The sequence below is a fragment of the Patagioenas fasciata genome, chromosome 1 (assembly GCF_037038585.1).
Source record: "Patagioenas fasciata isolate bPatFas1 chromosome 1, bPatFas1.hap1, whole genome shotgun sequence".
NCBI classification, from domain to species: domain Eukaryota; kingdom Metazoa; phylum Chordata; class Aves; order Columbiformes; family Columbidae; genus Patagioenas; species Patagioenas fasciata.
The window spans coordinates 95,232,892-95,245,935 of NC_092520.1; the positions used below are offsets into that span (position 1 = coordinate 95,232,892).

Here is a 13,044-nt window from a genome sequence, read left to right on the forward strand (position 1 = left end):
AGCTCAGTTCCTATACCTGATACTGTCCACTGCTGAGTGTGTGGTTACATACTTTGTAATTAAAATCTAGTGATGGATTTTAGAAGAGGAGAATATCTTCTCATTGTGACTTTCCAAGCTCTCATATAACAGTTTTTATTAAAGTTACTGTGAAAACTTAAAATAGCACTCTCATTAATTGTTAACAGAAATCTACTGGTATACAGTGATGCCTAGAAACTGCTCTTATTTTCCACTCTGAAGATGTGCTGGGCAAAAATTTTGCTCTTCATTTTCTTCATTTTGTGTGTGAAGAGAAAGACCTTCTGACTCCATACTGCAGTTCTTTTGATTGACTCCTCTCCTTTTTCTGATTGACAGTTTTTCCTCTATAACCTATGCCATCTTCCTCAGCTCATCTCACTTTGCCAGTACATGAATTTGAACCTCTTTTTCTGCTACTTCTCTGTGGCATATTGTGATCACTGCTATTTCTCTTAGCTTATTCCCTAGCTACCCTTATAAACTGTAAAGAGGGGTGTTGAGCCGGGAGGGGGAAGCAGGGAAGCATTCCTAGAAGATGAAACCATTATGCAACACAAGGGAGGCAGGATCACATTGGAAGACAAACATTCCTCTTTCGCATTTTCCTTGCAAGGGCTCTCAGGTACTATTGGTCACCACATTATTAATGGCAAGTGCCAACTCATTTTGATTCAGTTCCCTAGCGGTCTAGAGCTACAAAGTGTTTTGAAGTGCTGGAGGCTACATCTCTATTAGAAAATTAAATGAGTTAAAGCCTTTTCTCTGACTTTGATGCAAAGTGGTGCAGCATGGCTTGCATCAATAGGGCAAAACTCTATTTCCCTCAAAATCCCAGGGTGTTCTTATCCACCCTGCCTGCAAAGTAGGGTCCTGTCCAGGCCGTGTGGCCACTGTAGCCAGGCAGGAACAGTCCCAGCCATGACACTGGCTGTGCGGAGTGTTATATGCTCTAGAGAAGCTGCGGATGATGACTGAGCCACAGTGGTAGCGTGCTGGAGTAGCTGTAGCTGAGGAGACAGCCTTGAGGAAGTTCTCCTGTTGTTATTTTAAACTTTATTGCTGAATACACTTTTGTAGAGGTCATGGTACTGAGGGGTGGAGGACGGGTGGGAGAATTAATTGTTCTGTATTTGTAACCACGTTAGGGTTCCTAGCTAGGACTTGGAGTGCCTGAATGCTACCATAATAGGAAAGTAACTGATCATATATTAATCAAGCAGTTGACTAGCGAGGCAAGAAGGCAGCTTGCTTCACGCACTGTTAAAATGCATCTCTTTCCACAGCCAAACAGCAAAGCTGTTTAAAGACGCAGTGTTTACTGAGGAAGTGGGAAGTGGAAATTACACAGGAAATTAAAAACACATCATAACGATTCCCATTTAAAACTTGGCTGGGATATTGAGGATCACATGCATGCAGTTGCAAAAAGAAACTCCCATAACTTTGGACTTAATTTTTGAGGAAAATCATGGCTCCCTCTCCTGGAGGAGAGGACTTAGGGTTAATTGCATTATCTGTGCTGGTGGGGCATCCTTCTGCAGTGACAGAGTGACTTGACTGTGCCAGGACTTGATCCCCAGCACTACTTCATTTTAGTTCCTAGAGGCTCCTATTGCATCTACCAGTCAGTGTAGTGCTCCTCAGGTGCAGATGCAGCTTTATCTAGTAAGAGATGAGATTATTCAGCTAAGATGGCCATTATAGTTTGCCATGTTCCTAGTTAAACTTCCACAATGTTTGATCTCCACGTGGGGTTGTTAATTATGGCTGCTAGTTTCATGCCCAGAATACCTTGTAGATCCCCATTAAGACTTACATACCTATCTATGCATCAGTTATGCATTTGTAAACCATTTTAAAAATCTGTGATACATTAATTATTTTGAAGATGAGGAATGGTTGCTTGCATAATATTAGCATTTAAAGAAAAAACAAGATTTATCTGTTTATTAATTGTTGAGCAAAATGAATTCATCTGCAGTGAAAAATTAGTTGAAAATACAATTTTTGTAAACTGAATTTTATTACTATTCCTTTCTGTTTCTTTATGTTACCCCAATATACATAATTCTGTGCTACTTCGTTTATCTTACGGTAGAAATAGTATTGCTGCTCTCCAACATTATTACATTACAACTTGGAAATAAAAAACAAAAAAGATTAATCAGACACTTCAAAAGCCTCATGCTGAAATAACATTTTTAAAATAATGAAAGAACGACCACTGTTTTCTACAGCAAAACTAATTTTTTGAAGTCAAGATAACAACACTGTATTACAAAAGTAAAGGCCAATTTGAAGAAGAAAAGATTCTTGTTGCCTAATGATGTCGTCTTCTTTATACCAAATTGTAATTTATAGTTGAATCGAAGGATGTTAATTCTTCTGTGGCTTACTTTAAGTGATAATAAGGGGCCAGTTGGTGTGGTTCAGATAAAAATAGCTGTTACATTTAATCTGCTCACTAATGATAATGTTTATTTCCCTTCACACTGTGCTTTTGAAGTCACAGGAGGCTGCTGAGCTCCAGGGTTTTCTCTTCAGTTTCAGAGATGGTTGCTGTGCACACATTACACTTCTTCAGCACCTGCTGCCTTCAAATAATTGGCCATGGAAAATGAACAGCCTTGTGTAAATTCATAACGTCCCCCACCATTGAGTGCCTACCTACTGACAGTCAAAGAGAACTGGCAGCCTGTGACTTTGGAAGGTGGCCCTTGAATATCTGAATACTTTATGGAGTGAAGAGACAAGAACAAATGTAGTGGTGCAGTCCTTGTCACAAGATGAGTATCTCACCCTGCAGCATTTTTTATGAGCAGGAAGAAAAATCATTGTGTTATTCCTAAGATAATGAGAGAAAGTTTCTGTCCTTAAAAATGAAGTAGCTGAACATCTGAATTGGATTATCTATATAACAGTCAGATAGTGATACCCCATGGTGCAGGAATTGATAGGAAGGAGAAGAAAACAGAATTTCTGTCTTGCACAGTCCTATGGTTGCTGCTCAGAGGATTGAAGGGATTGTGCCTCTTGTGGCTGAGGACATCATGGAGCCACAAGACTGTCACACTGAGGTAATTCCACAGAGGCCTGATACTGCGCTAGCATTAGGCCAGCGTGTTAGTAATGCAAGTAATTACAAGTCTTCCAGAGATTTAGGTCTTTTGCAAATGACTACCAAACTGGAGATTAGCCAGTAATATCACAAGAACCAAAGGCTTTAAATTAGTGCATCCACCTGGGAAAGTTAGACTAAAATTTCATAGAGCTTTTTGTTGTGACATCAGGAATGTACATGTAAAAAAAGTAATCTCTGAGATTTTTGTGCCTAGACAGTAGCTCAGGAGGCAAACAGAGCTAACAGAAAGGCAAATAATATCCTGATGCAGAAAGGTCATTCTAGACAATGTGAATATTGCATCATGCCAGCAATGTCATGGAATCTGTCCCTCAAAATGCATGCGTACTGTGCTAATGAGCTTTCATCAGCCCACTGTGCTATAACAGGCTCCTCATATAAATAATTCTCTTTGGATCACCCCATCGCTGGAGGGGTACTGAGGCAAAGACCTCACAGCAGCCTGTCTCCCCAAACCACAACTGCAAGCTGTGTACCGTAAGCTAGTCAGGTCACCAAACTGGTGCAATGCTCAAGGCTCTGGGAGATGTTTCTTCCTGACACCACAGAGCACAGCAAACTGCAGCTGCTGAGCTGATGATCTCAGAAAGGTCTCTACTAAACATTTCATTCAGCAAAAGAAAAGGCTAGGAAATAAATAAAAGGAGGCAAGGTCAGATTAAGTCTCTCTGCCGCATGCCAGTACTGGTTCCTTTCTTCTCTTGGGCTTGGGCAATGTCCACTCCCTCAACACTGCCATGTTTTTGGCTGCCTTGTGAAATGACACTCTCCTGGGGAGCAGCAGGGTGACCAAAACAAAAACTCAGAGCCAGCCTGCTGGGTAATGTGGTCCTGGCAACTGACTGTAGAGTTTTTGTTGTTGAGAAGTAGACTGTCTTCATTCTACAGCAGAAGGTCAGTTATGGTGTTATTTTTCCTCAGCTTGCACAGAAGGAAAAGGATAGATTGAATCACCTAGAGGAAAATGAGATCCTGTCTTTCACTTCCTCACCACTCAACAGAAGGGGAAGAATGGTCACATCAACTCTTGGCTTTCAAAACCGGTACTTGTAAGGAGTTAAATCTGGCCTCCATACACCTAAGAATTCACATGTTTTGTCTAGCTGGCTGGTTGCTTTGTGGAGCCTAGTCAGATAAAATGACTCTTCCCATCAGAGAAAGATAATGATCCATATGAATGTCAACATCTGTGAGATTCCTGCCCATTTTGGTCCTTGTTAATTAGGGACTGTTCTGCCTCATTGAACAGACTGGTGTAATAGCTTGGGATCAGAGCAGCATAAAGATTGTCACAGCGTGAATGATCTTTTGAGCAGCAGGAGGTAATGATCCTGCCCGAGGCAAAATTCTGTTTCCGGCGTGTTATGGGGCACTGTGATTCTGTCCCATGCTTCATTTAGTCTTTTTCCAAATACTGCAGTTTAGCCCCTGAAAAATGCAGTATTTTTATGAGTATATTCCATCCTCAATATAGTCCCATAATTCCTGCTGGATGTGGACCAGGTGAGCAGGGGCAGAAGATGGCACTTAAAACATGAAATGCCAGTTACAGGCTCCTGCCCATGCAATTTTCATTCTGAACGTTTTTCAAGAAGGTGACAAATAATTCATCCGGAGGATGAAGAAATTCTGAGAATAAAAATTGCGTTTGCTTTTCTCCCAAGTCCACCCCATCAGCTTTTGCACTTCCACAAACACTTTTAGAAAAGACTAGTCTGTTTAGCCTGTGCTCAAAGGTCACAAATGATTGCTTTTGGCTCATGTGCAATAAGCAGTGTTTTCTTTTTCCAGTGTTGTCACAATTCATTTTACTTTATAGCCGAAAAGTAAATGAAAGAAATAGCTGAAGGCGTATTTGCGAATAATTACACTTGCTCTATATTTCTTGAGAGTTTGTGGGATAGATTCGTGTGTAAGATTTGATTGTTTTCCTTGTTACAGGCAGCTTCATTATCCATCCAGTGTGTGCAATGGATTGTAAGGCACTGTAGCAGATTACAGAGACAGCATTACAATGTTTCATCTGGAAATGGAATAAATAGATCTTTTTCAATTGCAAGGATATGAAATGAGCTTTCAGGATGTTAGGTTTGAAAAACAGCTAATTAGATGGTGTTTCAGGCTTTCCTGCTGGGATGTCTATTGCATGTACTGAAGTAATATCTACACCCTGCAAGTTGTCTCAGTCTTCAGTCCTGCAAAGTAGTCTGTAGAGCCAGACTGGTGCTGGGACCACAGGGTGCTCCTTATGATGGTGGGACTCATCAAGCAGTTAATGTTGTGCTCCAAGGAGTTTGTTCCACTACAACTCAGATGTGCCTGAATTGACACATGGCCAGAGTCAGTCCACATTAAACACACGATTTTGAAAAACTCATCAGATACTAGACTTGTGTTATGTCCAACCATGGCTGTTGGTGTGGGATTGTTCTGTTCACTCGTCCTGTTGGTTGGTGGTCAGAACGCAGCAGGGACCACGTACTGTCTCCCTCGGATTGTCATGGCATGTTCAGAAAAAGAGTGGGAGTCACTGTCTAGGAGAGGGAATTTGGACAAAGTGTGAAGAAATCTTTCAGGGAAAGCTTTGAAATAGCTGAATGTAGAAGGAACAGCTAGGTTTCTTGGCTTTTTTTTGTTTGTTTGTTTGGTTGGTTGGTTGGGGTTTTTTTGTTGTTGCTAATGAAACCAAATCCCTTCAGAAAGCAGAAAGTGCAGGCTGGTGCTTATGAACCCTTTTTGATTTCTGAATTCCTCAAAATCACAAGTAGCTTGTGAACTGAAGTCTACTGACAACAGTCTTGCTCCTCCTAGTTTCCTCATGTGAGCCTGTAGTAGTCCAGGGATTCTTGGATATTCATGTGGAAGAAATCTGTCTAGAAAATGTAGATATCAACAAAAGTGTGTGTGTGTCTGAGGATGAGGAGGGAATCCAGATCTACCTTTATTGCTACATAAAAGTAGCTTAGAAAAAGCTGGCTTGTTATCAGACAGTACAGTTTCTCCCACCAGTAGGAATGAAAAAAGCAAGTCCAAGAGTAAAGCCTGTGCAAGTACTTATCTCTGTGCTGCTCTGACCTACTGAGAGTGAAAATTTCCCGGGTTTTTGAATTGCTTCTGTGCTTGTGATCCCTTATGAAAGGAAATCTAGATGTGGGAGACAACGAGTGAAAGAGGAACATTTCTGGAGGCTTGATTTCAATTCTCTGCATGAGTTCCTACATTTGAGCATTCACACTCAATAACCTGCATATATAAGATACATGAACAACTACTGACAGGTAAAAGCCAGTGTGGCAAGGGTGCAAAAGGGTTTTCGGTCACTCATATTAGTGCAGTGAGATCAGCTCTAGTCTGTGAAGGTCCTGAGCACAGGCTGGGTTTTCACTGAAAATAAGTCGATCAATTCTTAATTCATAGAATGGTGGGGGTTGAAATTGACCTTAAAGACCACCTATTTCCAGCCCCCTACTGTGAGGATGTAGAACTCATGCGGTGAACTCTTGCTAACCACTACAACAGAAACAGTATAGTTAGCAGGGTGTGATATATTTGAAATCATTAGGCTACTTTTAGTAAAGCAACTCAAGGTAAAAGCTAAAATCTTTTTCCCATACCATAGAAAAAGCTGAAGAAAGCACACCGCTTAATTCTCTCTACAGATTGACAATCCATCTGTTAAAGTATCTGTGTTGTGACAGCCATCAACATAAAATGCTTTGGGGAGAACTCCAAGAAAATCCACTCCCAAAATGCAGGAAATACCTCATCCAGCTCTTTTCAGTTTAACAAAGAACTTAAAACTCTTTAAGCAAATATGTCTGTGTGTTTCTATATATATATTCATATATATTCTCTATATATTAAAATACAGACATACCATGCATGTATATAGAAAGAGAAAGGGAAAGATGGGCACAGGGAGAAAGAAAACACAAGTCTGTCATATACATTATATATAGATGATATACATGTTGTTTTATAATGTACATTATACATATATGTATAATCATTATCCATACGTTTCTATAGCATCTGTAAGCTAACAATGAATTTCTTCTTTAACTTTATAAATTTCTTGGTTCTTTTGAACACTTCTAATTTCTTAATCTACCAGTCTAAGTCATGGCTGAAAACTCTTCGTCCTACCATTTCTCCTTAGTGATGGGCAAAAGAGAAATACAGAAAGAGTTCATAAGGAATTTTGGTTTGGATTTCAACAAGAATGGGTCAAAAATTTAAAGGAAGTCAGACAGATCTTAAGATATTATTATACATAAATCGTAGGTAAATTATTGTAGTTCTTCAGGTGTGGTAAATTATTGTAACATAATCAATTTAAAGGCAGTGATGATGATTTACATCACACAAAGATTGACTGGCCTAGAAATTTCAGAGGAAAATTGTACTAAATGCTGTGTTTTCTTAAGTCTATAAAATCTTAATGTAAGATTGCTGAGTCACTACTGCAAGTTAACAAACTGCTAAGATTTGGCTCTGTAGGAAATGAGTTGTACAAGCCAAATTTCACCAAAAGGTATGAAACCAATTGTGTCTACCATTCCATCTGTCCAGGTTTCCATATTAACATTTCCAAGGGACAATAATTTATATATTGAAAATCTAAAAATGATGCATAAACTCCACTTTTGTTTTCTACTGTTAAGACTGATGCCTGCGTGTAGTGAATGGTTAGGGAGGATCCTAACTCTAAGAATGTTGCAACAAAAATGAAAATCATTGAGCAAAGAGAAGACATTAGTTTCATCAATTTCAAAGCTGATTAAATGTTTATTACATTGCTAGTATAAACATCTTGATAAAATATTTCTCTACAAGAAATAAGAGTATTTCTCCGTAAGTGATACTATTTAGAATAAGTTAAGAGGACCCTATTAGTAGAGGAGACATTCTGGTATATAGACAAATAAAACAGTTTTCATTTTCTTATTAATGATATCACAAAGCAGTTGCTGTTAGAGCTAGCTGATCAGGCTATTGATATTTTTCACTCAAAAATTTCAAATGAAAGGTCTATATTTACATGTTCTATCTGAAAATTTTTCATTTTTTATGGGATGATTTGAAGCCCTTTTTTGGTTTGTTTCCATATAAAATGTTATTTCTTGTCTTACTTTCCTCTAACACAACAATACCAAATCAAAGCCAACCCCCTAAAATACCAACAAAATGGTACTAAGTCATTGCGGAGATGATAAGTCCTCTTTAAATCTGAAAAACATCTCCATTTCTCTGCTGTGTACACAGCAATGTGGAGAAGATGGTATCTGGCAACAGGAAAATTTTCACAAAACATTATTGTCTTATTAGTTTAGGAACTGGTACAGCAATTTCTGTTTCTTGAACAAGCCACTCTAAGTTTCAGTTTATAACATGGCTTTAATAGAAGAGTTCAGGTTTCTCCTTGACTGTGTCAACAATTTGTGAACATAAGGTAATCACTTCTGACCTTCACTTCCTTTTCCCCATGAAATATAAGGCAATAATTGTACTTCTGTACTTAAGTGGTTATGTTACTGGAACAGTTGCACAAACTGTGCAGGTTCTTGGATTTAATGGCTGTGGAAGTGTGATGGGATATTAGTATGACTTGTTTTTTTCCATAAAATCTTCATTTTGATAACCTAACTTTTCGTTATACCATATAATCAAAGTCTCAGTAACCTCTCAAGCTATTCTTCCTCTCCAGACTTTCTTTTTACAGTTTCATCTCTCTTCTAAAATGTTCTTCTAAGTAAAATAAAATATTAAGTGGACTTTTATTTTATGTTAAAAAATCTGCATTTATTCAGTTATTATAGTTAAGATCAGTGTGGAATATGTTTAGAGTGGATTCTGGTCATGGAAAATGGACACAAAAAATGAATTCTGAATAAGAACAAGAAGTAAGGGCAAGAAATACTGCAAGACATGCTAAAATCATGAAATGCTATCCCAGTTTTCTAGTGGGAAGGAGAGATAGAGGACAGTATAAGTTTCTTTTCATTTTAATAATACATTGAAAGTGTTTTCCTTGATTTACATTAACAGTACTTGAGGATTAGCATCCAGGAGTTATTAATCTCAATGATAAAAAGCAAAGGGGTTCAAAATGGGTGAATTTCCACAACTGTTTTAAGTAGATCTGTCTGCAGACTCCTAGCATGATGTTCACTGCAGGACTGGGTTACAAAACCTAAATAAGTGAGTTTAGCAAACAAGTTTATAGAGAAGAGAAGCTCAATTATATGATGAGGGCATTGGAGTGAATGTGCGTTCTTGCATTGTTAGTCCAGGCAGATCAGGGTTATCTTCAAAGTGAGGGCAGGAGTTTTCCCAGAGCTGTACTTTTGACACATAGGTGAATAAAGCAAAATTCAACAAAGTCAATTGGCTTGTGCACGTGGAGGCAAAATGCAGTAGAACGAAGAGCTGAGGACTGGGAATAAAGGAAGACAAAGAGCCAAGGATCAAGGCTGAAAGGCAACAACAGAACCCAGAGAGAAGTGAGGGAAGCAGCACAGTGGCAGAGATTGAACATAAATGATTCAAAGGGGAAGAGCAATAGGTGTTGAAAGGGATGAGACAGGAAACAAGTGATGAAAATTTACCTTGGTATAATCTCTTATGTAATGCAGAAGGTGTGGTAGGAACAGGGTGTCAATCCCTACTTTAAAATATTGTTAAGGTACATTTGTTTTAGAGTAAACATGTGGATATAAGTAACTTCTACCTGCAGGGTGACAGAGTCCCTCTGCCCCTCACCATTACTCCCTGCACAGGAGAGGACTTGCTCAGATGTCAAGGTGATGCTTGATGACCTCTGAGCACCATTTGAATGTCACTCCTCACTGCTAAGCTACAAACGGGCTGCCACAGACTCTCTTACTGGGAGAGGGTGGGCAATTTGATCAGCTGTCTTTACCAAAACTGGTCCCAGTTTTTTTCCTGAACATGCTCCTGTTTTTTTTCTGAATATGCTTCCCATTGCAGCTGTGTCTCTGAAGGAGAGAGGGCAGAGTTTTTCACCAGTGCTGTCTAGTGATTATCACTGCTTGAAAAACTGTTGATGTTTTGTTTTGTTTTGTTTTCTTTGAGCAGATGGGCAGAAGAAGGTTCAAGAAGAATTTGACATAGACATGGACGCGCCAGAGACAGAGCGGGCAGCTGTGGCAATACAGTCCCAGTTCAGAAAATTCCAGAAGAAAAAAGCGGGGTCCCAGTCTTAGTAGCTACCTCACAGCTTAAAACATAGTAATCCCAAAATGATTTATCAAGAAAATCAGAAATAACACAAAGATGCATGTACAGAAAATATCAGTATTTAAAACCCCATTGGCAGATAACAAACCGTGAGCTTGTGTGTGACTTTGTCCCAGATGGTTTGCGCATGTTATCCTCTGTAACTCACCATTTTACTTGATGTTGTAATAAAAAGTTAGGGTAAAGTAATTAAAGTGTCTGCCTTCATCTGTCTTTTCATATTAGTCCAGCAACCACAGCATTACAAATGAACCCAGCCCAGATGCCTGTTTTCGCGTAAAGCTTGGAGACATAACAGCACCGTATGCTACAAGGGTTTTGTTGAGGGATGAGAGCACATGTCTCAGGCCTGCTTACCTCATTTGGAGAATTCCAGCTGCCAGCCAAATGTGACAATAAAATTGCTTTCTCACAATGAGCTGGAAGTAAAAAGTTGCTGGCAGAAGCTGGCATGAAGGAAAGAGGTATAGGAAGCAGTGAGCAGTTTATTTTTGTTTCGCAATTATGCCAATAAGGTGGTTTAAGTGGGAAAATTGTCCCCATCATTCATCTTTGCTTGATAATGTTCAGAATTACCCAGCTTGGACTACAGTGACTGGTATTGAAAAAAAAAAAAGCAAACCATCAGACACAAAATGCAAAACGCAATTCCAAACACCACCCCCCCACTTTTTTTGTTTGTTTGTGAAAACAGAAACTGACTCTCTAAACTCTCTTTTTGATACAGCTTGTCAGTATCTATATAATCAGTAACTATTTCTATACCACCTCTCTTCATATTATTTTCAGTATTTGATGGGTAAATCATAATAGACTCCCTGTCTCCATTTGCACTGCTCTGTTTTCAACTCTATATGAGCCCCTTACTTTACCACTGTATTAGTCCAGTTTTTTATTAACAAAAAGCAACCACAACAATGTCTGTTTTAAATTGGGAAGTATTTCTATTTTCTCCCTGCTGTAAAAGAGTAACAGACCAGTCTCAGGTTGGATCTAAGTAAGGATCTTGCCTGGCTTTAAACCCGATTGGGAATTGGCTGCTAATGTCATGTATATAGAAAGGTTCAGAAAAGGTTTAAACAAGTACTTTGTACTCAGAAAATAGTGCACTGTTTCTCTCTATTTAGGAATTTCACAAATAAACCCCAAATAACACTGTTGCTTTGCTGAAGATGTGGTTTATGGAGGTCACAGATTCCCTACTTGTCTTTCACAGAGACTGCTCACCATATAATAATCACCTTAACATAATAATTTAAAAATTGTAATGGGTTTGGATTGTGTTGATGCCATTTTGTTTAGATGAACATATATCTGTAATAAAGCACTGCATTTGCGTTCTGCATTATGTCATTTGAAATAGCATGAGCTCTGTAATGGCTGCTTAATTGAATAAAAACTATGGGTAAGGACTAGGCTTTTATATTTGATTTGACGTTCCTTGGACTTAAATTTCCTACACAACAGGAATAATCATATGGTTGGGACACAGAGAAAATGATTACTTTATTGAAACACAGCAACAAGGGCTGTGGGTAAATGAATTATGGGTCTTTCAGCAGCAAGGTTATTTTGTAATATGAAGTTCAGAGCGCATCTTACAAATACAGTCTTAATTTACCGTAAAACATAAGGAGGAAATAGTGAACTGGAATGAAATCTGGATTAATTGTGGCTGCCCCTGTCAGACAATTTCCTTTTTATGAAAATGTGTTCGCATCACAAATTTGGTTCATGTTCCCGAGAGAAGAGAGTTTTCTTGCTTCTGAATCTTGCTTTACATTGATCTTTTGTTCATATCTAAGGTGGCAGTTTTTAATTTCCCTTCTTACCACTAACTCATACTTTTCAAAGACCTATCTGGATATTTGCTGAGGTGAAGAAAGGAGTTTGATTCAACCAGAAACTTCATTAAAATGGGCCAGAGAGAACATTCCAACATTCCAGAGACTACATAGGTCTTTTAACTTCTAGACACTCACTGAACTTGGTAGTTCACTGGCGCTACCTAACTGGGAGAAATCAAGTCATGAAAAGCAAAATTTAAATGAGGATGATATCTGTACTGATAAACCAAAGGTTCCCACAGGTGAAATAAAAGATTATTCAGAGCAATAGATTTTGCAGGAAACAGAGTTATCACTCCCACCACATACACCCACATCTTCCCCAGATACTTCCATACTGCTTCTGCTCCAAATTACTGTCAGATTGTCCCAAAAGAGAATAACGTACAGCTGAATGATCGGAACAATTGTCTGAGCCTTATAAATCCTTTGTTCATGTTGCTGCCTGGACTGTAAAATAACCTGTAGAAGTGAACAGCAAAGGAGACTATTACAGCAAAGAAACACTGTCAGAAAGCACAAGAATGCTCAAACGAGGAAAAGAGCATTCTATCAAGTTCTATCAAGAACAAAATGCTATCAAGTTAAACACAGAAAGGCGAGCCACAGCCAACCTGTGGCTTGCTGAAGGTAAATGAAACTTTCTTCAAACATTCCTCAGACTGGTAGCCTAGTGGAGCATCGTGGGGATGTGGGGAATTAGAGGTCTTGCAGAAAGTTAAAATGAATCTTGCATTAACGCTCAGAGCAGAGGCTCCCACAACAGAGATC

At 38.9% G+C, this 13,044-nt stretch overlaps 1 protein-coding gene across 1 annotated transcript in view; it reads left to right on the top strand.

Moving 5' to 3' along the window:
* The window catches only part of PCP4 (Purkinje cell protein 4), a 54,980-nt gene extending 43,142 nt beyond the window's left edge, over positions 1-11,838 (top strand). Inside the window, exon 3 of the mRNA XM_065829391.2 lies at positions 10,265-11,838. Within this exon, the coding sequence (XP_065685463.1) occupies positions 10,265-10,392 (128 nt within the window). The 3' untranslated portion in view covers positions 10,393-11,838. The remainder of the gene's footprint in view (positions 1-10,264) is intronic.
* The last annotated feature ends 1,206 nt before the right edge of the window (positions 11,839-13,044 follow it).